Raw genomic sequence first — 24,755 nt, 5'->3', positions numbered from 1 at the left:
TCGTCTGGCTGAAGGTGTGGTGTGAAACCAGCCCCTAAAATGTGTGGACTATGGTTTTCGCTTCGCATTTCTTTGTGCCCAGGCAAAAGAGGGCTTATTCAGCAAAGATCATTGGTTACCCCTGTGTGCAAACACAGGCAGTGCCCTGATCTTACAAGCCCTAATTCAGGGAAAGGAACTTGGGGCCCATCGAGTTCCATCATTGTGGCCCTTGGACCACCCTGTGATCCTGATGGCTGAAATGGGAAAAGCGGAAAATGCTAGTAGAAGATCACCCCCCATTGATGTATAATACAGGCCCCAACAGCCCCGGGGCCCGCCCAATGACAAGTGGGGCCCCAGGCTCAGTGTGCCAACCGCATCCTGGTTTAGATAATGTCGGAGCTCAGCCCATGCTGCTCGCCAGCCCTGCTTGACAGCTCGGGGGGCAACCCGGCCAGCTGGCCCAGGCAGCCAACCCTGGCCCAAACAAACGATAGTTTCAAGCGCGGCGAACCTGTCCAGGAGTAAGGCGCGCACGGTGGAGGGGGTACTTTTCCTGCACGCCCGCCTCTCCTCGCCGTCGCCCTCTCCCCGCGGACGCCTCCCTGGAAGACAGCGCCGTGCCCGCGCGCGGCAGGGCCGGACTGCGCAGCCAGCGGAGGGCGAGGCGAGCCCCGGCCCCTTTCACACGTGCTTGTCTTTGTTGACGGGGCTGGGCCCGGCCCGGCATCACGTGCCCCGACGGCCGGCCTTGGACTCGCAGCTGCGCGGGTCTCCGCTCAATGCCGCGACTTCCTGCCTCCTCGGCTGCAACAGCGGCGGCGGCGGCGGCGGCAGGAGGGAGGCGGCGATCGGCGCTCCGGTGCGTGGCCGCGGCGGGTGCGGGCGCCTCCGGCTCCGTGGCTCGCTCTCCTGCTGCGGGTCGGGCGGCGCGCCCCCGGGGGCAGCCGGCGGCCGAAGATGAGCGCGGGACACGTCGTCTGCACCGGCTGGCTGATCAAATCGCCCCCCGAGAAGAAGCTGAAGCGCTACGTGAGTCCGCGGGCGGGCGGGCGAGCCGCCCACCCCATCCCCTGCCCGGTCCCCTTCTCTTGCAAAGGCGCGCCCCTCGGCAGGGCTGGCGGGGGGCGACCCTCCCGGGCTCCCGGGCGGGGGCTTTGCGAGCGAGCGGGAGGCGCGGTGGGTGGGTGCGACCGTGGGAAGGAGAGCGCGGTGACCCCAGCCCTCTCGTGGGCAAGGCTGCGGCTCGCCTCGCTTTGGAGGCGGAGGTTCCTCGCGCGTGGGGACGTTTGGATGCTGTTTTGCCTTGCTTGCTCCCCTCCCCACGCCCGCTCCCAATTTCCCCAGCCCCCCAGGCCCCAGCCGGCGTCCGCGAGCTCCTTAACTCGTTACGCAATCCGGAGCCAAGGCTTTGTTTTTGAAAAGAGGCGCGCGCGCGCGCGCCTGGAGCCCCCCTGGCTTTGCAAGCGAAAGACAGTTGCCTCTCGCTCGACTTGGGGGACGTTGCGCCCGCCCCCGACGTGCCCGGCTGGGGAAAGTTGGAGGGCCGGGGCTGCGTGGGTGGGCGAGCCGGGCCAACGAGGAAATGAAAACTCGCGAAGGACCGGCAGTCCCAAAGTGTGGGTAGATGGGGCGGCGGGGGGTGAGAGAGATGCCGCGGTTGCAGCCTTTTGGACGTGAAACAAAAACAAGAGTGCAAGACGTGACCCCCGTCCTCCACCCCAAGAAACGTGTGAATGGGGTGGTTGGTAGATTTCCTGGGAAGATGCGTGTTGTGGCATCCCTGGGGCGGGGTGAGCGGTGTTGTCAGGGCCCAGGGGACGACCGTACCTTCCGCACTGGAGACTGGGGAGGGGGGCAGTTGATTCGGGTTCTGACTTCGCTGTTTAGCAAGGAAGTTAAAAAGATAAAGAGATTGTGAGGATGCAGAAGAGTTTAGAAGCACCAGAGCATCAAGGATTGGTTTGCTTTAATTCTTTATCATGAAATCACCTGCTTTCCAGCACCTCCCCGCCCCGAGCTTCCTGAAATGTACCAGGGCGCGTGCCTGGCCGTCGTCGGCATCCCGATGGTTTGACAGCGAGCAACGCTGCGGAATCCCATTTCCCGGCTTGAAAGCCCCCGGCCAGCTTCTCGGTGAGAGCCAGAGAAGGGCAGCCCCATCGCTCAGGCCGGGCTGCAGCTGGCGCGGCCCTCCCCGTCCCGTTTCCGAAGCGACGCTCTCCGGCCCTCCTCCGCCTCCGCCTCCGCCTCGCCCGTCTGCCCTCGCCCGGCCTTTCTGCTCCGCCCGGCCTGCTGGGCAGGGATCCCGCAGCGGCTCTGGCGCGGCGCTAGGCGGACGCCGGATGGACCAGCCTGTCCATCCACAGGCCGAGCGGGGACCGAGTGGGAGCAAACGCCTCACCTGAGCCTGCCCTGCCCTGCCCGGGGCGGGGCGGGACGGCCGCGTGGGCCCTCTTGCCTTCCCTTTGGCCCTGTCTCCGCCGCTCGAATCCCTCCGGAGCCTCCCACTCGGCAGCTCCCAGCAAGAATTGGGTCTGGTCCCCTTCTAGTCGGGAGCAGAGTCAAATTTGGGGAGGGCTCACCGTCTGGAGCCCACTGGGAGATTCTCTGGAGGAGGCAGGGCGTTGTTGCAGGATGAAAAATCTCACCCGGGGTCATCTTAAATCCCCACGGGCTGCAGTCCTGCAGCCTGCAGATTGCCCCCCACCCCGAGCTTTCCTCTCCGTATATTTTTCACCTTTGAAACCTGGAAAATGAAAGCAAAAGAGAGGTGCTGGTAACAGAGAACGAACTTCTCCCCCTCGGAGCACCATTGCTTGGTCTCTCTCCCTCCCTCCCCCACCGCCGAGGATGCCTGTCGTGTAAATTTGCTTGCTTCGCTTGCTTAACATCCCCCCCAGCCCCGCCTTCCCAAACTTTAAATAACTATTGCAGCCAGTCTCCAGGGAGCCTCGTATAAATAGCTATCTCTGGTATCTCTGGATTTTATTCTGCTGCTGACGGGGACACCCGTGGGCCTGTTCTGGAGGACAAAACCCCGGAAGGGTTGCATTTGTGATGGTGCACCAACAGATCAGCTTATGCGCACTAAGGATGGGTTGTTGGGTTGGAAAGCGTCTGTGAAGAAACAACTCCCCTTCTCACCAACCAGCCTTCCCTCTGGGCCGGCATGCGCTTGGACAGTGGCCTTCAGCGGGCAATCCAAGGACAGTGGCAGATGCTGGGGGTAGGGTGGGCCAGGGTGGGGAACTGGGGCTTGGCTACAGAGGCTGTGCCTTGCATGCAAAGGGTTTGCTCCCCATAGCTCCGGTTGAGATGCTTAGATCAAAGGATGAGAATGTGGTTTCTCTGCCGGGAATCCTGGTGAAGAGTGGAACATCCTTTCGGTGGCTGGAGAAGCCCACTTTGGGGTCCGTGATGATGTATGTTGGTACAGGTGGTATCTTCACAGTTTTCCTCCAGGGTTTTTTGAGTTACCTTCTCCTCCTTCTGGGTTAACCCTATTTCAGGGGTTGGATGGATTTTCTGCCTCAAAATAGGAGGAAAACAGCATTTTTATGGCCAACAGGATAGGAGGGGGCTCCAGAGACTGCAGAAAAGGAACTTGGGTGCCACTTGTGACCTTTGTTGACATTGGTCCATCTTTGCCCTACCTAGAGTGGGGATGGGCAGTCTCAAAGAGGTTGGGGCAACTGTGCCTCTTGATGTTGTGAAAGATGGCCAGATGACCTCCAGTGATGACAGAGGGGGGTTGAACATATTGTTTTGGACTGGGGGGGGGGGTAACAATGGGGATAGAAGGCTTTTTGTTCTATAACCCGGCTTTTTGGCGGTCCCAAGGATTTCTTGGTGTGCTTTGGGTTGATGCCACTATGTGTCCACATAGGCTATTTCCTTGGTAGCACCCACCACTGCCAAGGCCTGTCATCAAAACAGTTATTTTGGCATCACAATGATCGGATGACTCTAGCCCAGTGTTTCTCAACCATGGGAACTTTAACATGTACGGACTTCAACACCCAGAATTCCCCAGCCAGGGGAATCCCACTTCTGGGACCTGAAGTCCACACATCTTAAAGCTGCCAAGGTTGAGAAACACTGGGCTAGCAGATGCTGTAAGCCACTAGTGGCAAAACAGTCATAAAGCTGCACATGTGCCAAGAGGCAGTGTGGTATAGTGGTTATGGGATTGGACTAGGAGTGGGGAGACCACAGTGGTGCCAGTTACACTCTCTCAGTTCAGTCTATCTCACAAGGTTGGTGTTGTGGGGGAAAAATAGGAGGAAAAAGCTGCTGGCTAGGGAATTCTGGGAGTTGAAGTCCATACCTCTTAAAGTTGCCAAGGCTGAGCAACACTGTTCTAGAGGATAAATAAGTTATAAGAAACTCACCCTAGGGTTTTTATCTTTGAATCTTTCCTGCAGGAAAATTGAAGTAGCATCCATCGTTCTCCTTTTTTTCCCATGCAGGCCCTGTGAGGTAGGCCAGCTGAGTATATGGCGCCAGCCTCTTGGTCCAAAAGCTTCCACTGGGGCTGGGTGCCCACTCATTCCCTGTGGCATTTTATTGTTGATTGGCTGTCGTTTTACCAATTTGTAATCCAGATCGAGGGCTGTGAAATAGGGCTGGAACTCTTGATTTGCCCCCGCGGTAAACTTTAACAACATTAGTGCCTGGAGCACATTCTTGGTGGCTTCAGTCAAAACAGAAAGGCACCAGAGATAAGGGGAATGACTGCAAAATTACAGCTTACTGCCAGCATGCAGCTTGTGCTAGATGTGTGTCCTAAAGGAGCTGGTGAAGTGGAAATGGAGGCAAAATTTGGTTTAATAGTCAGATTTGCATTTAGAAGTCTGTAGGAGCAGAGCTACAACGCTGGGATATTTATTTTGGTCTGCTCATCCAACAGAGTCATGGTGGTTGGTTTTCTAAGAATCTTATCACTTTTGTACCAAGAGAACAAACTTAAAAAATGAAGGATGACTCTGTAAGATTGCTGGGTAAGAAAAACAGGCTGGTCTCAAATGCTGGCAGTGGATTGGACGAAAGCTCAGAACTTTCATACGGCCCTCTCTGATGTGACTTTATTGGTATGCAAGTCGATTCCTGCAAATTCGGGTTCACTGTCTCTCTGTTTTGATAACGATGGGCTCGCAAGGCTGAACGTGGATTGCTTGAAACCTTCAGGAAGAAAATCCTTTTAATAGCAAAGGTAGTATCTCTGTACTGGGAGAGTGAGAGCTCACCAAGAATGAAGAATGACAACTCACCAAGAATGAAAGTGTCAAAATGTCGGGGTGACCCTTGAGGTTTGCAGAAGGACAAGCTAAACCTACTTAAAGGACAGTTCCCTCCCCAAAAACCAAGAAATAGGATCTTTCTATGATCTGTGTTTTATTGGTGCCGTGAGATGGTGAATGCAAATTTAAGGGGGAACGTGCAGCAGGCAGGGACAATTAGGGCACTAACTGTCGCTACTTAGAAGCAGACATTTTCCTGAGCTTTTTTGCTATAACAGAACAGAACTTAAGGAAAATGTGCCCTTATGCACTAGGGCAGTTTCTCAACCTTGGCGACTTGAAGAGGTGTAGATGTCAGCTCCCAGAATTCCCCAGCCAGCATGCTGGCTGGGGAATTCTGGGAGCTGACGTCCACACCTCTTCAAGTCGCCGAGGTTGAGAAGCACTGCGCTAGGAGATTGGGGTCCTCCAAATATTGCTGAACTGCATCTTTCACACCCTTTTTCATGGATCTTCCTGGCTAGAGCATTGAAAGGATTTGCAAGACCATCTAACTCTCAACTGACTTAAGGTGGCACAGGGGAGATTTACATATGTCAAGCAAATATATGGATGCATAGTTGAGCCGGACATTGGCTTCAGTTTCCTCTATATTATGCAGTAGTTAAAATGCCTCCTTGAAACAGGCAGACATGCACAGATTAGTATGAGCAGTGTGTTTTGATTGACTGATTAGTTGACTGATTGATTGACTATGTGGTGTCAACTGTTAGCGACCACATGGATCAGTGGTTCTTAAACTAGGGGTAATTATCCAAGGAGGTACTTTGAGCATAACCTGGGGGTGACAAAGCAGTTTGTAATGGAGCAATCTGTGACCTGAGGATCCAGTTTGGGACTGCCACTGCTGAGACCTTGTGTACAACAAGAGAGTCCGGGTGTTTTTTATGATAGTAATGACATTATTCATGACCAGGAAGAAGGATGATTGGGCCAAACAGTTTAAGAACTACAAGCATAGATAGATCTTCTCCAGTATGATCTGTCCCCAACCTGGTCCTTCAGGTCTTCCAATAGCGCACTTATCACCACTGTAACTGAGCCCATCCACCTTGCTGCTGGCCACGTTTGTCTTTCTTTCCTCCCACCCACCTGTCCCAACCTTATGGACTTCTCAAGGGAGATGGGTCTTCATGAAATGTGTTCAAAGTAGGATTAAATTGAACCTTGGTCACTTGTGCCTCGAATGAGGACCCCGGATGGATTTGTCCTAAGGTCCATTTTTGGTTTTCCAAGGTATCCAGTATTCATGGTTATTCTCAGAAGTCTTCTCCAACACCAGAGCTCAAAAGCATCAATCGCCTTTCAATCCTGTTTCTTCAAACGCCAACTTTTGCTTCCATTGAGTGTTCTTGCCGTGTAATACTTTCATCTGAAAGTCAAGACTGAGGAGGTATAAATGGAACTGACATCAGCTTTCCCGCCCACCTGTCAGTTTCACTCCAGAAGCACAGGGACTAACTCTGATTTTGGAGGCCTGTACTGGTAACTGACATACAATGGAAGTGACCTCTCTTCTTCTAATCTGGGTGTCCATGGGGGGAGCTGAGGGGGAAAGTGACAAAACAGGCATTGCCGTGTCAGAACCCAAGCACTGCCTCTTACGTACTTGATGTGACCTCATGATGCAAATACTCGCAATGCATACTTTATCCTCTGAGCACCATCACGGTTAGGAATGTATGGTTAGGGACCTCCCAACCTATTTACATTCCTATGCTGATAGGTGGAACAAGAAAGAATGACCCAAAACTAGAATTACCCCAAACTTGTTTGCCTTTTTTAAAAATGGTAGTATTATTCACTGTGTAGATTGTTAGTTGTTAATTTAGAACAGTGTTTCTCAACCTTGGCAACTTGAAGATGGATGGACTTCAGCTCCCAGAATTCCTCAGCCAGCCATGGGGAATTCTGGCTGGAGAATTCGGGGAGCTGAAGTCCATCCATCTTAAAGTTGCCAAGGTTGAGAAACACTGATTTAGAGTGCATGGTCTGGTGATAGGTGTTTGAAATTGAAATAGGAACGTTGTATCTCCTGTTTAAATTCACTATTATTATTTGTACTACCAGTACTACGTTTCTTTTTATTTATTTAATTATATTTACTAAGAATTTTTTCCATGGAATAAAAGACAAATAAAAAAAAAGAAAAAGAAAGAAAGAGAAGAAGAAAAAAGAAAAAAGAAAAAAGAAAAAAAGGGCAAGAAATGAAAAAAGAAAAAAAAGGAACTAAAGTTAAGGAACATATAAGTACTTCCGACCTTCTTTTCAAGAGATAATTACAATCTTCTTGTCCTTCCTCCCTCTTCAATATTATACAAGTCCCTTTAGCTCCTACTGGGTTTCTGAACAAAGAGAAGACCCTATTGTTTGCCCCATAAAATGGTTATTGTCCTCAGAGCTGGTTGTGTAGGATTAGTGAAAAGGCAATTGTATAAAGTCAATGTTTCCTTATAGGGAGATCCATGAGCTCAGCGGTATAGTCCTCCATATGTTTAGGCCTTCTCCAAATGCCCACATGTGAGATTTATTTAAAAGCATTCCCTTGCTAAAATTCCCCTGGCCTTAAACAAATTAACTGGTTCAGTTTTTGTCTGGAGGAGGAGGGCTCTGATGGGAGAGAACCATCTGACTGGCTATTTGCGGTATGATTTGGGGTGGTGTGGCGCCGAATGAAGGCTATACCATCTTCCCCACCTGCTTTGGATTCTCTGCGTTCTTGCTTTCTAGAACAACAATTCTAAAAGCAGAAGTTCCAGTCATTTGACCTTCTTCTGCTTTTTGGGCCCTGTTGGTGCAGTAATATGTTAACTAGTTCTTAGTGGCTCCTGGGAATGAAGTCGTCATCTTCAAACTAGAACCTCCATACAAAAGCAGCCCTGAAACCATCACCAGGCTGGGCTGTTTGGGTGGAAGGGAAGCACATGACCTTGAAATGCAGGTTCAATTAACCCTGCTGGACTTTTGCTCATCTTGGTTTGCTGAGGTCACAGCTTGGGTTTTTCACTACTGGGAAAAACAAGGCCAACTCTTTTCAGCAAGTGTGGGAGGAAGCATGGTCCTCATCTGTTTGTCTCAAATGCTGGTCCATCCTGGCCTGTGTCTTGGTGGTGGGAAAGGGTACCTCTTTGGCTAACCCCCTAGCATGTTCCTAAACTAGAGAACAAGGGTGAACCATTGGTTAAGATGTTGGACTAGGATCTGATCAAATCCACTTTTGTGTTCACCATCATGGAAGCATCCAGGGTGAAGTTTGGCCAAATCGCCTTACAGGGTTGTTGGAAAATCTTGGAGGAGAGTGCTAGACACCCTCCTTCAGTGCTGCTGAAGGAAAGCAGGGCAAGCCTAACAAATCAATCACTAAAATAAACATACTGAAAGTATGAATTTTTATATGTGGTCTATTGGTTTGGATATAAGACATGCTCTTTTGAAGGAGGGAGGAGGAGATGACAAAGACATCCAATCCTCAACTGGTCACAGCTGCCGCATTCATAACAGTGATAAAGGGTCAAGGGAGTGTTGGGTCAGTGGTCATTATGGAAGTCATGGGGATCAATGGCTATTCATCTTGATGGCAGTGGGACTATCTCTGAAGGCCATCTGCTGGGAGACCAGTGGGCTTCATTGTGCAGTTGGCTGGCCTCTGTGAGAACAGATTGCTGGCCTTGATGGGCCAGGGGTCCAATCCAGCAGGGCACTACTTATGTTCTTATGTTCTAATGATCAGGAAAGATCTTCTCTCACCAGTATGGAATGTGTTTATTTACTACCATTTTAGATTCTACCTTTGTACTACAATAAGTGTGTATGAGGGGCAAGGAGGGGTCTCATTCTGTTTTCACAACAGCAACCCTATGAAGTTGGGAGGTTGAGTCAAGGGATATGATTGCCCAAAACTCAAAGAACAAATGGTAGTCAAGTTGGCAGTAGAATCTGGATTTCTTGGTCCCCCAGCTACCATCCTATCCACTACACCATGTTGGCTTTCATCAACAAAGAAAACACAGTATTACCCACATTAAGCTTTCTTTACAACGGAATAGCTTAAGCTTCATCCTTTTTTCCTTCTAAATGACACATAGCCAGTCAACATTTATTTCTCTTCTTATCCTTCCAAGAAAAGCTGGAGATCAGCCAGCCAGGGAGGAGTTAAAGAATCCAGTACCTTGTACATGTCTCCATTATCTCAGCCTACGTGGGCTTGGGATCCTGCCTTTGTTGACATCATCTGCCATTTAGCCCTAACATTCAATGAACTGGGGATTGTGATCTCCTTTTGGCTGAAGGAGGCCTGGGCCAAGCCAGCTGGAGGGAGCAGGACTGGGCTGGGCAGCTGAAGATGCTACCTTCTTTGCTTCAGATAGTGATAAACGTTTTGGGTGTTCTTCTGAGATGACGTTTTGCTCTCTTTAATGGGAAAACTGTTTGCACAAAGAACAGTGCTGTTCTTGGCTCTCTGAATGCAAGACTGCTCAACGGAGTCATTTCCCTTGGACAATTCATTTGGGTGGTGCAAGTAGGAACCCAGAAGTCCTCATATAATCTTCAATAACATGTTTTCACCGTCCAAGAATGACATGTTACCGGCTTCCTTTCAAAGGAAAATACTTCAGCCGTGGCGTTTTCTATGTTAAACAATGCAGAGAGGACTAGATTAGCTTTGCACAACCCTGTCACCTCCAAATGATGTGGTTGGATTAAATTGTAAAGTCTCCCCGGAGTTTTCCTTGATTCGTACTGACCACCTGGGCACATCCATGTAGATTTCTTGGCCACAATGCAGAAGTAGCTTGCCACTGCCTTCCTTTCAGGATGTTTCTTGGACTTTCTGGTCTAGCCTACAGTCCAGAGGTATCTGGTGGTCTCCTATACAAGTATTAACCAGGTCCAATCCTGGTTAATTTTTCCAGATCAGCCAAGAAGTGCTAGGAGATGCCACCCAGCTGTTTGGACTCCCACTCCCAGCATACACAGCCCATCATGTACCTGGTTGGGGAAATCTGCAAAGATGACTGATTTAGCTCCGATCTGAAGAAGCCAAAGCGAACCGCACAATAATACTTCCTGGGGAGGCACCCAAGCTGCAGATTTGCTTATGATCCTGCTAATCCCCTTTTTTTTCTGCTTTCTCATACCATGATTGCCAGAAATCGGTGGTGCAGTTTCCTGCCATTTTGAAGCAGGAAACACACACGAACTGTAACGTAACCCTGAAAATAGTTGTTGTTTTTTTAAAAAAAGAAAAACCCTAAGGAAACAAGAGAAAATGTTCCCCATTTAGGAAAAAAGAAAGAAAGAAACATCCTGGATTTCTTGGTCCCCCAGCTACCCCATTCATGGGCATCGCGTGGCCTGCCCCCTTTACATGATCTCCCACTGTGGCCTTGCAAATATGCCCTCTTTAAATGTGCCTCTGACCATCGAAATCGTTACCCAAACTTACGATAAGGCTTTGGGATGTAAGAACACGACCGAGATGAAAAAGGGAGGTGTCAGTGGGTGGAGCCAGCTGAGGCTGGTGAAAGAGGATAAGGTTCCTTGAAATCATTCCTAGGACCCACCTTTTACTTCATGTTTCAGAGGACATCATAAAAAAGCAGGGCAATTCTTGTTTCCTAGTTTTGTAGGGCATCTGTATTTGGGTGAAGGAGAACACCCGGTCCTTCTTTAGCCTTTTTAAGGAAGCCTTTCTATTTCTCAGCTGTTCTGGAGGAGACATGAGTTCAAATCCCCACTTGGCTGCTCACGCCAGTTGCCCATCTGCTAAATTACAGATGGAAATAACTGACCACACAAGATTGTTGAGGGCGGGGGAGGGATAATACCATACAGCTCTTTGCTTATAAAAAACGTTGAGAACCTCTGCCGTAAAGCAATTGCCTTTTGGGTGTAAACTTTGCATGTGGCGAATGATATAAATTGGGTGAATGACCCATATTTCATAGCTCACGTCTTATGTAAACTCCTTGGGATTAGCCAAGGTTATAAACAAACCCTCTCTAGAATCACAATTAGTGTAAACTGTAGAATCCACGCAGCCCATGAAACAGCTGTTGGTGTGCTCAGTGCAGTTGCAAATTCTGTTTTTTGCAGATGGTTTACAGTGGTGAAGATCTGTTGGCTGGCCTGGATGACATTAATGGCGAAGGTTACCAGCAAGGAATCAACATTCCTTGGGGTCACCACCTCTCTTTCCCACTGTTGCAAAGTCTTCTGAGAAGCCAAGACCAGGATTTTGTATTCAGCAATGCAACTGGAAGGCAAATAAACCACATTCTACAAGTTCCCATGCCTTATAATATAGCATTGGACCACAGTGGAGCTAGTGGGTTTGTTCAGGTTGTGCACACCTGTGTATCATACTTCTTGTGACAGTATTGCAGGTCTTGCTGTGAGTTGACAGGATGAGCCAAGCGCTTCATAGTTGGGTTGAAATGGTTGGGTTGAAAAGCTGAATTGGGGTGCTGGCATGTAGGAGGTACAGCAGATGACAAGTGAGTTTGGTTGTAAGGAATCCCTTTCAACTCTATTTCTGTTGCTGCTTTATCAACATAATTAGTGTTTGTTGGTGGTTAGGGGCTGCTCTCATTAGTCAGTACTTTTATATATTTACAGTGAGCAGTCATGTCCCCTTGTCTGTGTTCCTGGAGGTTCATCTGCAACAAATTCCTGCTGAATTTCTGGATTAGAGGCTCAACATTTCATATTAGAATAAGCATTGTGATTTTTACAAAATTGGATGGAAGAGGCCAACATGGGCCTCAATTTCCACAATGTCACTTGGGACATTCCAGTTACAAAAAGGTCAAAAGGCTGGTCTTTTCAAGGGTTCTTGGTAATCCAGAATCAGGGTGCAGGACTGAAAGTCCACCCTCCACCAGGGGATCCTTTCACCGCCCTGACACCTTGGAAGAAAGGTGAGATATGAATGTGACAAACCAGGCAATACAAATAAACAGGCAATCTACAAAATGCTCTAGATACAGCTTCCAGGAAGATCAGCCACCATGAAGTTGGCATTAAAGCCTTGACCGATTTTAATCTGTGGACTGAGCTGGGCAGGGCTAGCTGAAGAAGCAGAATTTAAGTCTCCAAACCCAGCTTGGACACTGTTGCTCCACAACCCGCTGACAGTTCAGTGATAGCGTGGGAATTGACCAAGAATACATCCTAGGGCTGGGAGTTAGAGAGTTGGGATTAACAACTTCTTGGCCTCCCTGGGAAGGGACAGCAACTGTGGAACCAATTTCTGTTTTCTCTGCTAGGATCTTTCTCAACCAGAGGAGATCTGGTTGAACCTTCAGTGTGGTGGTGCATTGAGGCTGAACAGCCTGTTCCGTGGATCTGGCCAAGTTTCAGAAACCCTGGTTGTAAACGCCTTTACAAATAACAACTAAAACCACATCTCCACTGTCCCCAAGGTGGTGACCTCCAGATCTATATTTGCCAAGATTTCTATGTAGCCTGGATTGGGAGAGAATGAATTGGATTGTTTGAAACAAAACAATGTAAAAAGAGGTATGTGACATGGCTCCTTCAGTGTTTGGCCCCCTTGCAGTTCAACAAAACAGAATGGCTCTCTTCTCTTACATTTTCACCAGTCTGAGCTGAAAGAGAATTGAGGAAAAATTTGTCATCCCCTGGAGAGGATCAGTTTTATATCTTGACATAAAGATGCCTCTGAGAACAGCTGCCATATCTCCTGCTTTGGGAGAATTAGGCTGACATACCACGCAAAATCCCTCCTCCCCACCCTCCTTGAGGCTGCCTTCCACCTCCAACTTTTTTTTCAATCTGTTAACATTGAATTCTGAACTCTGGCACTCCCAAATACTTGTTCTGTATCTGTTGCATCTCATCCAGATGAGTGTGATGAGACTGGACCAATTTCCCCATGGAAGGGGAAAGGTCCCAGAAGAAGCCTCAGAGGGTGGTGTTCTGCTTCTAGGTGGGCATAGCGAGGCCTTGAATGCATGGCTGAGCGTCAGCATTTGGATGAAGCTGGTTCATGGAGGTCAACTAGAGGAGAAGGTTGCTCTGGTTCTAGACCAGCTATGGATTCTGGCCAAACCTTTTCACCCTGTAGTACCGAGTGAGATGCAATTGCTACTGCTATATTGGAGGGATGTTGGAGGACTTCAAGGAAATGTCATTGTGGAAGACTGTCTGAGTTAAGGCTGCCTTAAACTCTGCCTTGTGGGATTTAAAATGTTTTCCCTAGCAAGATATCTCTTTTTTTCAAACTTGTGCACTGAGTCCTTGAGAATCTCATTTGATTTTCTCTTTTGTTCTTGCACCAAATTTCTTGTTGGAGGTGACACACAATGGCAATGTTGCAGTTGTTGTTTTCTACTGTATTGCACATGTTTCCATCACTCTATAGCCTCTTCAATAGCATCTTCCAATCTGAACAAGCCTTAGAAAAGGAGCTTCATCTGGATGTCTTCCCTTGGGCTTTAATGGAAATGCAGGAAGCTGGAAAGCTTACAAATTGCTGGGAGGGGACCACAGAACGTTTATTCACACCTCCTGGCCAGCTTGTAATTAAATAAATGCACAACCACACATCCTTCTACCCATATGAATGAAATTAAAATTACCTTTTCCTTCGACCAAAACATTCAAAAGCAAATTCTCTTTCATGAAATTAAAGAGCAGTTGATAGAAAAAGAATGCAAGCGAACATTTCGACATAGTACTAATTTTAGAATAGGGGTGCATAACCAAAGTTTTGTGTGTAGGTCCTGGATCCCCCCCCCAAAAATCTGCTGGCAAACCATAATTTTATTATAACAAAAGGAGGAAAGGAAGTCTTAACTTGTTTGAAGGGATTTATGTTTAAGTTTAATTCACACTGAATGAAATAAAACCAACTTTAATTTTTGTCTTGGCCTCACCCACTAACTGGAAGGGCCGCACCCCTATTCTACAATTAGTACTCATCAATCAAAAGTGGAAGGTACAATGTCCCACACTCTAGAACAGAGAAGCATAATATTTTTCAGGCCAAGGTTCCTGAATATTATGCTTCTCTGTTCTAGAGTATGGAACATTGTACCTTCCACTTTTGATTGATGAATTGTGTGCCATCAGATTGGTGCTGACTCTTAGTAACTCACAGGTATCTCCACGATGATCTGTTCCCAAATTAGTACTATGTCGAAATGTTCGCTTGCATTCTTTTTCTATCAACTGCTCTTTAATTTCATGAAAGAGAATTTGCTTTTGAATGTTTTGGTCAAAGGAAAAGGTAATTTTAATTTCATTCATATGGGTAGAAGGATGTGTGGTTGTGCATTTATTTAATTACAAGCTGGCCAGGAGGTGTGAATAAATGTTCTGTGGTCCCCTCCCAGCAATTTGTAAGCTTTCCAGCTTCCTGCATTTCCATTTTTCCTCCCTCACCCTCATGTTGAATGCCTCTCAGAGGATAGGTATGAACCTTGGCCTGAAAAATATTATGCTTCTCTGTTCTAGTGTGGGAGACATTGTACCTTCCACTTTTGATTGATGAATTGTGTGCCATCAGATTGGTGCTGACTCTTAGTAACTCACAGGTATCTCCATGATGATCTGTTTCCAACCTGTCCCTTCAAGTCTTCCAAGGGTGCACCCATCACTGATGTAACTGAGTCCATCCCTCTTGCTGCTGATCATCCTCCTCTTCTCTTTCCTTCCACTGTTCCCAGCATCAGAGCCTTCTCCAGAGAGCTTAGTCTTCACATAATGGGTCCAAAGTAGGATGATTTGAGCCTGCTCATTTGTTCCTCAAGTGAGAACTCTGGGTGGATTTGTTTGATGATCCATTGGCTTTTTTTTCTTGGCTGTCCACCGTATTCTCAGGCGTCTTCTCCAACATAAAATTTGAAAGCGTTAATACTCTTTCTATCTGGCTTCTTCAAAGTTCAATTTTCACTCCCACAGAGTGTCCCAGGGAAAAGCATGGCCTCTACTTGAGTCAGACAAAGCGTTAGTTTAAAGGAGTGCATGATAGGAAAGGAAGCAGTCCGCGAGGGGAGAAAGGGATGTCCCCTTCTTGTTTCTTACATGGGTTTTGCTCTCCAGATGGTCTGCCAGAGGCAGCTCCAAAGAGCAGATGCCTCACTCACAGGATTATATAGGTAACTTTTTCCCTGGTTACTCCTGTCATTCTATTAACAATATACAAACCATTTTCATTTGCAATCCAGGTTGCTCCATTCTTTCTCCTGGTTCTTTACCCTTCCCTCCAGCTGATAAGCAGCATTCTTTGGTCGATCTGTCTTCGCTGGGCTCTTTTTCAGTTGTTTCCCCACCCCACAAGCTTTCTCCCCCACCTCCCACCCCATAAGAAGCTGCTCACATTTTACCCTTATCCACGGAGGGAGCATAACGTTGGCTCTTCAGATTCAGAGATTTTTCTATGAAAGTCTAAAATCTATGAAGAAAAGTGTGAAAAAACAAAGTCCTGACTTGAAAGAGTTAAACAAATTTAATCTGTTTTATCTCAGGTTAGAGGGAGCATTGTTCTGAATGCTGATGGAGGCATTTTCACCTTCTCAAAATGTCAAGATGGAGCAGTCCTTATTAATCAGCAAATTCCATACATGTGGTTGAGAGCTGAACATGACCACCAGCCTTCCAGTTAATACTGGGGTCTATTTTGAGTGCAATGTCAAATTGCTTAACAGGCAGATAACTGTTGTGTCATCATCATAAAAACCCTCTGTAACTGAATGGAGTTCTTTCTCCTCCCTCCTCCAGGAATTGAAACTTGAGCAGGAAAGCGTGATAAACGAATTTTGAAAAAGAAAAAAAGTTAAGGAAACAAATATAGATAAAATGCTAGTGGTGACTTTAAACCACCATGCTGGTTTTCCTTAGAGGCTTTTTGGGAAACTGATCACACGGTTAGGAAGGGGGATGGATGGGTGGGGAAAACTTTGCCAGGAAAGCTAATTTATTTTTTTATTTTTCTCCTCCCTGTTGCCCTCCAAGGGCAAACTGAGGCCTTGGGTCTTTTTAGTAGCCCTCCAGAACCTGGTCTGAGGTGTTGCTGCCAGATTTTGGTGGTGTGATTGCTAAACAATGACACTGGGATTTCTCCATTTGCAGCTGGGAAACACAACATTTATTTATTTATTCACTTTATTTGCATTCCTCCCATTCCAGAAGGCTCTGGGCGGCTAACAGTGTCAATGTACAAAATAAGGATGGATATAAAAATAATATACATGTAAATGTGTAATAAATGTGTACATTTTATGTGAATATATAAATTTGTATATACATGGTATTATAGATACTACATATAATGAGTAGTAAATGTAAATATTATAAAATAACCATACATAACTTTATGAAGGCTTAGTGTGACAGGGTGGCTCACATCACACACGACAGCAATTATTGTGTTCCACAACACAGAGATGACAAACCCATTCAGCCTAGCTTAGCGTTCTGTGTTTGTACATATTTAGGCAATTTACGATCTACCCTCGACAATGAAATGGACCCTTGGCAGTTAACAAAAGCTACATGAACCTAACAGCTTGGTATAAATAAAACATCCAGAACAGAATAACAAAGAAGATATACAGAAATATAAATAAAACGTCTCTGTTAAGGTAAAAATAAAATAAAAAATAGATTAACAACCAAATCAGTAAAGCATTCACTGGGGAGCCTCGTTCTCCATAGGATTTTCAAAACGGTTTTGTTTTTAATAAGGATGAGAAGGCCAGAAATGTGGTGGCACGTCTGATCCCTGGAGAGAGGCTGTTCCAAAGGATGGGCATGGCCGCTGAAAAGCAGCTCGCTACAAAAAGCAAACAGCACTGTGTTGTGTGAACCCAACCAGAGGCTCACATCCTGGGGTAAAGCAGGAACAGGGCCAAAGTGCAAGGGTCTTTGACACTTGAGATCTCATTGGAAGCTCTTCCACAGCAGGATGGCCGTGATGGGTGGGTCCGTGAATTCTGAAAATGGTGGTAATAGCCAGTCATAGATTACCCATACCAGAGGGCACATGGGTGAGGTTGTCCCCAACCAGCCTCTCCAGTCCAGGGCATCTGCATGACAGGTGAAAAAGGTCAGCAACCACCATCTTGACTTTTCTGACCCCTCCCCTGCAGACGCCCCTGCTCAGCCATGGAGTGCTCCTTCCCTCCTAGTTAGGGTGCTCTTTCCTTTTTCCTGGGGTGTGTAGACATGCCTGGATCAATTTCTTCAGCTTGCACTGACTGTGTTAGTTGTTTAAGCATCCTGAGACAGTCTTTAGAAAGAGATGATACCAAAGGCTGGTGCTTTGCTTTAAAGCTGGAGTGTGAAACTTCTCTTGGCTCAAGGGCCAGCAATAGACTTAGAGCAATGTGTCAAGGGTGCACTCCAAAATCCTTAAGACCCCTAGATACAGGTAGTCCTTGCTTAACAACCACTCATTTAACGATGGTCTGAAGTTACAATGGCCTCAGAAAAAGTGTTTTATGACCTGTACTCACACTTACAACTGTTGCAAACCACTGCACCACCCCATGGTCACATGATCATAATTCAGGCACTTGGCAGCCAGCTCACACTTACAACCGGTTGCAGCGTCCTGCGGTCACGCACTCGCGATTTGTGACCTTTTTTTGCCAGCAAAAGTTGTCCATTGGGGAAGCTGGATTCATTTAACAAGCACAGTGATTTGTTCAACAACCTGTGATTCATTTAGCGGCTGTCATAAAAGTGGTTGTAAAATTGAGTCTGGTCATGTGATGTCTCGCTTAATGATCACACCATTTAACAACCAATTTTCCAGTCCCTACTGTGGTTGTTAAGTGAGGACTACCTGTACTTCTAAAAAAATGAAAAAAAAATATCCCTTTACTTTGTTGACTGCAAAACTGACACTGCTAAAATGATGCTGACAGATTGCCCTTCCTACAGTCCAACTTTACGTCATACCAGCTTCCTGTTGGTTAGCTTTCCTTAGAAGTATCTAAAAATTAAAAGTTGGGGGAGACAGGGAGTCTCATGTGCCCAGAGGAAGTGTCCTATGGCCAACGGGTGCTGGTGGGCACCAAGTTCTGAGTAAATCCTTCAGAGATGGTGGGAAGGAGACACCTTGTGATAAATGCAACATTCTCAAGCCCTCCTGGGCTCCTTTCATGGGAAATGGCTGAGCTGAGAACTGTCTGTAAGATTTGGACATGTACAGCCTCTTTCCGGAGTATTTGCTCCCCGGCATGGCTTGAGCTGCTGAGATTAAACAGTAGGGCTCTAAGGCACCCGAGGCAGCATTTTCTTCTTAAGAGATCGGCTTGATGCATGAAGCGATCATCAGGGGCTTTCTAGTTGAGCCACATCCTTTGGATGTTCACTCAGCATCACGCAGAAGAGGACTTCCCCACCTGTTGTATTCACTCCCTTAGGTTCTCTTTTCTCCCCCCAAATAAAGCACTGCTTCAGGTTAGGCATTTGCTGAAAAATGTTTTGTGTTGACTCTGGCCTTTGAGACCTTGTGACAGTTCTGCTGCTTTGATTAGGCACTGCTAAGGTTGTAGGTTGTGATACATGTCAGGTTTGGCTCTTGATGCACCTTTAATGCATGTTAAGCTCTTCCTGATGCATATGTATTACATTCCTGTCCTTTTTCAGTATTTATTGTTTGTGAACTGATGTGTGTTGAGTGAGAGGTGATATCATTTACATAAGTGATAAAATCAACGTGGAATTGGGTGGCTTACCTGCAGATGCTGAGTCCACCTGAGCCAGCTACAGGGGACCTTTCACTTTCACTTTTTTCACCGGCAGATGCTACCTCTTGGTGGCCGTTGACTGCATTTCAAAAGCTCTTTGCGAGCTGCTCAAGTTTCCTTTCTCAGCAAGTGACAGGATTGGGAGTAGTGTCTTCCCCAGCCGCTGAGTCATGATTCTCAGATCACGATAGGTTTTAATGTAGTTTGCAAATCATGGTTTACAGCTCAGCTTGCTATGCAGACTCAGCCAGCTGTGGGTTATTCAAGCCATGTTTAAACTTAAGGTGATATGTCAGCCATCTGGCCTGGATTGACAGTGCTGGACCAAGCTCATGCATTACATTATTTGCAAGAGATGGCATTTGTGTTGGGATACCATCGCACCCATTATCATTGGGAGGAAATTTCAATGTGCTGTGGATGCCCCTGATCTGGCTGGTTAATTCCTGGAAAGGCTCTGTTGGGTTGGCCTTTGCTCTGAATCTGGTTTTTGCTGAGGCTAGAATTAGCAGCACCATTTTACTTTGACTGAAAAAAAATCCTGGCTGCGTGGGCTTCTTCTTCATAAGCTTTCTGTTCTCTATCACACTTTCTTCAAAACCACAAAAGCTATATTTGGTGATGTTTGCGTCCCAGAAACTTTACTTGAGAAATTGATCTCACCCCCCCTTCCCGAACATCTGGAATGGAAGTACCAGGAAAGTCAAGTTGGTGGCCACAACCATGCCCTGAAACCCTTGCCCCCCCCCTTTGATGGGCATCATGATGCCCCTACCCCCATCCCTGAAACTGTTTCAGGCTGATCTCCCACCCTTGCCTATGCTTACAAGTTGTTCCCCACCTCCCGGGGACCAGCTGTTTTTTTTTTCAGTCACAGGTGTTAGCATTCTGCTCTTTTCTCTTTGATCATTGTGGTTGGGTGCAAACATTTTAGTTTGTTGTGGGTGTTTGCTTTTTTTGAAAAAAGTTGCTTTGCTAATGAACATGGTGGCTGTTTGCTGACTAAAGGAAAAAGGGAAACACTCAGACAATAAGAATTACATCCCGCAGGTCAATAGACAAAGATTGAGTAGAAACCAACAAAATAAGAGATAAGTGTTCATCTGTCAGTTCCTGCAAAGTGGGAGAGGCTGTATCTAAAAACAAAAAATCAAAATGGTAACTTTAGTGAAGATTTCCTACATGCTTCCAGATTTATAATCTCCCAAAACAAAGATTTGTGGATAAAATTTCAATAATGGAAATTTTTGTCTGCAAATCTTGTTCGTGGAGCTTACCAGATTAAAGACTTCTGTGACTGTTCCATATTTCCTGTTCTCATTTTTCAATTTTTAATTTGCTCTTCGGTTAGTTTAACCAAACAAGCTGCAATGGGAAGGATATATCCAGAGGCTTTTGCCTGGAAGGGAACATTTGGAACTTCTGCTGAGGCATAATCCTGTTACATGCTGATTCAGATGGAGAGAGAAAGACAAGATGTTAGACAATTACTACCAGAGCCAACTGGACTGAGCCAGCAATCCTTTTTTTTTTTAAGTTGCAACCTTTTGAAAGAGTAATTGGATAAAAACAACCACCCCCTCTCTCCTCCCCCCCCCCTCATTTTTTAAACTTCAGTTTATCAATTTTGCAAGAACTCTTCCATGGAAATTGGGGCTAAGAGTTCCAAAAAACAACTTGTTGACATGCTTGTCTCTGCTCACACAGGGACTGCTGGGAAGTTGAAGCTGGTCTGTTGGCATCCCAGTGTTGATGAGAAATAAACAACGGGTTACCGTTCTTTCCCCTGTGAGAGTCCTACTTGCTTTACACTTGGCAAGGGTGGACAATGTTTTGATGGCCAGGTGCCACACCCACAGATCTCCAGAGTGATGAGGCAAAAGGGTAACGCCACATTATGCACATGGAGGAGCCCAGGATCTGTTTTTTTTCTCTCGGATTTGGAGAGGGAAAATTGAAGGGGACTTATTTATTTATGATATTTTGTTATTCATTGATTGACTGATTATGTGCCATGGAGTCATTTTCAACTCCTAGTGACCACATAGATAGATGTTCTAGAGTGCTGGATGATGTGCCCTCTACTTTTGATTGATTGATTATGTGCCATCAAATTGGTGTTGATGCTTAGCAACCACATAGATGGATTTTCTCTATGGTGATCTGTTCTAGCCTGGCCCTTCCGCAATTCCAATGGTGTACTGTAACTGTAACAGAGTCCATCCCCCTTGCTGCTGGTCTTCCTCTTCTTCCCTTTCCTTCCATCTTTCCCAGCATTACAGCCTTTTCCAGAGAGCTGGGTCTTTGCATAATGTGTCCGAAGTAGAATAATGTGAGCCTGGTCATTTATGCCTCTAGTAGAACTCTGGGTTGATTTGTTTGATGATCCATTGGTTTGTTTTCTTGGCTGGATATTCTGTTACGCTTATGTTTATACCAATAATTCTTTGTTTCCCACCCTAAGAAAGGTGGAGAAAGGTGCCATTGGCTTTTAGCAGTGTCTGTCAGAGGGGATTCCAGTGGGCTACATAAGGTGTTGGACTGTCTCTGATGGAAGCTCATTCTGAGACAAAAATGTGCTGGGTCATGCGTGGCTTGTTGAACATACATAAGGAACTCTGCTGGATAAAAGAATGGCAAATCTAGGCAAGACCTGAAATTTCCTACCAGGTTTATTCCTTTTTATTTATTTATCACAGCCACAGCTTACCCGTGTAGAATTTTTACAAAAGGACCTAAATGTACACTGCAAAACAGCACACTGAGCTTTCCAAAGAAGCTGGATCTCAGTGGGAAGCTATTTGGCATCAGCAATTCTCCACAGACCTTGATGGCACTTTCTTTTTTTAAAACCTACTGTATATGACTACGATTCAGTTTGATTCCGGCTAAATATGAGAGTTTGTTTTGACTGTTTACATCTATTTAGTTGTGTTTTGAATGCAAATGTGTTGGGGAAAGCAACTTCCTGAGATTTTATAACACTGTTGGGTTGTGGCCTTCTCTAGCTGAGCAAGTGAATGTTCTCCTGGGGAGAATGCTTGGGTGACGCAAGAAAAGTTAATCCACATTTTGCCGTTTTCCTGACATGCTTAATGCTGAAAGCTCTCAATATTATAAACGTTCGGTATATGCAAGGCTGGGTAGGACCTTTGGGCTGATCACCTGGATTAAAGAGACAGGGAGGGTTGTTGCTGTTGTTTTCCTTTTTAAAAAGAGGCCCACATAGCCAGAGCGAAAGCCCTTTTGTAGACCTGGACCAACATAAACTGGATCAACTCCGTTGGTGAACCCAGACATTTACATGAAAGAAAGGCTTGCTGGGGATTATGGGAGGACATGTGATTTGAGGGGGCTGGTGTAAAGTAGTAGAAGAGCCTTTTTGTAGCTGGTATTCTCCTTCACAGGATACGGGCTGTTTGTGTTGTTGTTGTTGTTTTAAAAATGAGTTATTTCAAGCTTGCTCTTTCCTTGACCTCAGGATCAGCATGCTTTTGTTTGTTGATGTCATTTCTATAGTTACACTGGCAGTTAATGTGCTGCCTTTCGTATTTGGGGCCCTCACTTCCAGAAATAGCTAGATAGGGCAGTGTTAATAGCTGGTGGCTGCAGACATGAATCATAAGTATGGCGGCTGGGGAACAGCGGAAGGACTGTCAGGAACAAGACCTCAGATGGTGGTTTTTCATCTGGAGACTTCAGTGACTGTATTGTTGGGGACTTGGTAAATGGCTTGAAGCGGAAAGAGGTTGGTAGGAGGAAAGATATGGACAAGGAGAGGCAATGGGGTTACAGTTAGAGTTGTGGAAAATGGGGTGATCCAGTTTTAGAACTTTCCATTTTCCTCCAGAATGGACAATCTGATCCTGATGTGTCCCTAGAGAATCACTCCTGAAATGCTTGGATCAGCCTGTACAGAGGGGAGAAACTGAAGTATCTAGAACTAAACCATTGCACTTACTATATTGCTAATTGCAATAAGAGGGGTGAATGAAAGCCCTGTGGATATTTGGAGCAGGGAACAGGACTGGTCTAAGAAAATGTTAGCCTCCTTTCTGCTAATACGCATCTCTTAGGCTGGTTTATCTCTCCCCAAACTAGTCATCTTCCAGAGGAGCACACTTCAACTCCTATAGGTCTCCAGGAACATTGTCATTGCTACATATCCTCAGGGCACCTTAGAAAAAGAAAGAAAAAAATCCCAACCAGGAGAAATGCTTTATGATGGAAAGATCCACAAATTCCCACAATGGAAGAATGGATGGTTAAGCTAATAGAACTGGCGCAGATGGCTAAGTTGGCAGCACTGATAAGAGAAAATACTGCAATTGGATTTATTTCTATTTGGAAACTGCTTTTGGATTATTTGCTTGTATCTGAAAAATGAAGTTTTGATTTGGGGTTTTGATGATTGAATGGTTTGATTTTATAGAAATGATGTTACTAAAAGTTTAACTAATGGTAAGAGATGATGAAAGGTGAAAGGTCCCTTCTGCGAGCACTGAGACATGTCTGACCCTTTGGGGGAACGCCGCTTTCATGATGTTTTCTTGGCAGACTATAGAGCGGGGTGGTTTGCCATTGCCCTCCCCAGCTGTCAGTGGTAAGAGATTACATTTGTATAATATGAATTTATATCTGTGTTGGGGAAGGTCAGAAGTCGCTTTCTATATTTTCTATCTATTTCTGCACTTTACAGTTTTTTCTTTAGTTCTGTATTGCATCTTTTCTGTACTCTACATTTTGTATTTTACCTATACTTTGAAAATCAATAAAGCTTTTTTTAAAAAAGAGAGAGAGAGAGAGAAATGCTTTATTTCTTTATTAGATTGCTAGACTGTCACAATCTTAGAACTCTTTTAAAAGAATAAAACATTCATAGGACAATAATACACTAAAAATATAACAAAACCATAAAACAGCATAATTGTCAAACCAAAAATCAAAACAGTATAAGAATAGCCATTAACAATTCCTATGGTGTTGTCCTAGCTAATAAAAAAGGCTTATCAAATAGATCTGTTGTGACCAGCTTCTGGAAAGTCAGCATGGTCTGGCCAAACTGGGGCTCTTACAGAAGTCTATTCCACAAATAAGGACCTCAGCAGAGAAGCATCTCCTCCTAGCCTTGCCTCCATCCCTCAATGTCATGGTGGTGGGGAACTACTAACCATTTTTCCTGTGGGGTTTCTATTGGATGGGTCAATCCTGGTTGAAGAAGGTGGTCCTGAAAATACTTTGGTGAGATACCTTGTGACAAGGTCCCTGCTCTAAACCTTCAAATAGAAATGGTATGATGTTGGAATGCAATTCCACCTGAATCACATCATGTGTTCTTCTATTCTTCCTAGATTACCACAAAGCTTGGCCAGATACTTCTGTTAAAAAGGGTTCCCAATGGGACTTCTGAACTCTTCCCTTTATTTTTGACAAACACCATTGTCAAAACATTATAACAAGGTTTCCCTTCATTTCAAGGTAGAGTAACACCAGAAAAAGCCATTTCAAGATACAATTCTTAAAAATACTCCTTCCCCCAAAAATCAAGGGAAATAAAACAGTATCTTGGCCCTCCCCACATATGTGGTCTAGCCCCAACAATCTTGCATCATTAACCCTGGCCCTCAAATGTTCAGCTGGACCCTGGTTAACAAAAGTCTACTCATGTGTTAAACTGCTGGCATCCAAAGGAGAATTTATTAGCTCATATGGAATCTTCCCCTCCAGCACTGAGGGCAGGCAGGCA

The 24,755-nt window shown here is 45.8% G+C and overlaps 1 protein-coding gene across 1 annotated transcript in view; it reads left to right on the top strand.

Moving 5' to 3' along the window:
- Nucleotides 1–828: 828 nt before the first annotated feature.
- GAB3 (GRB2 associated binding protein 3) overlaps nt 829–24,755 on the top strand; it is a 74,791-nt gene continuing 50,864 nt past the window's right edge. Inside the window, exon 1 of the mRNA XM_063313372.1 lies at nt 829–1,014. Within this exon, the coding sequence (XP_063169442.1) occupies nt 943–1,014 (72 nt within the window). The 5' untranslated portion in view covers nt 829–942. The remainder of the gene's footprint in view (nt 1,015–24,755) is intronic.

This window comes from Candoia aspera, chromosome 12 (genome assembly GCF_035149785.1).
Source record: "Candoia aspera isolate rCanAsp1 chromosome 12, rCanAsp1.hap2, whole genome shotgun sequence".
Taxonomy (NCBI): domain Eukaryota; kingdom Metazoa; phylum Chordata; class Lepidosauria; order Squamata; family Boidae; genus Candoia; species Candoia aspera.
The sequence above is the reverse complement of the archived record's forward strand: the minus strand, read 5'-3'. Positions and strand labels throughout refer to the sequence as shown.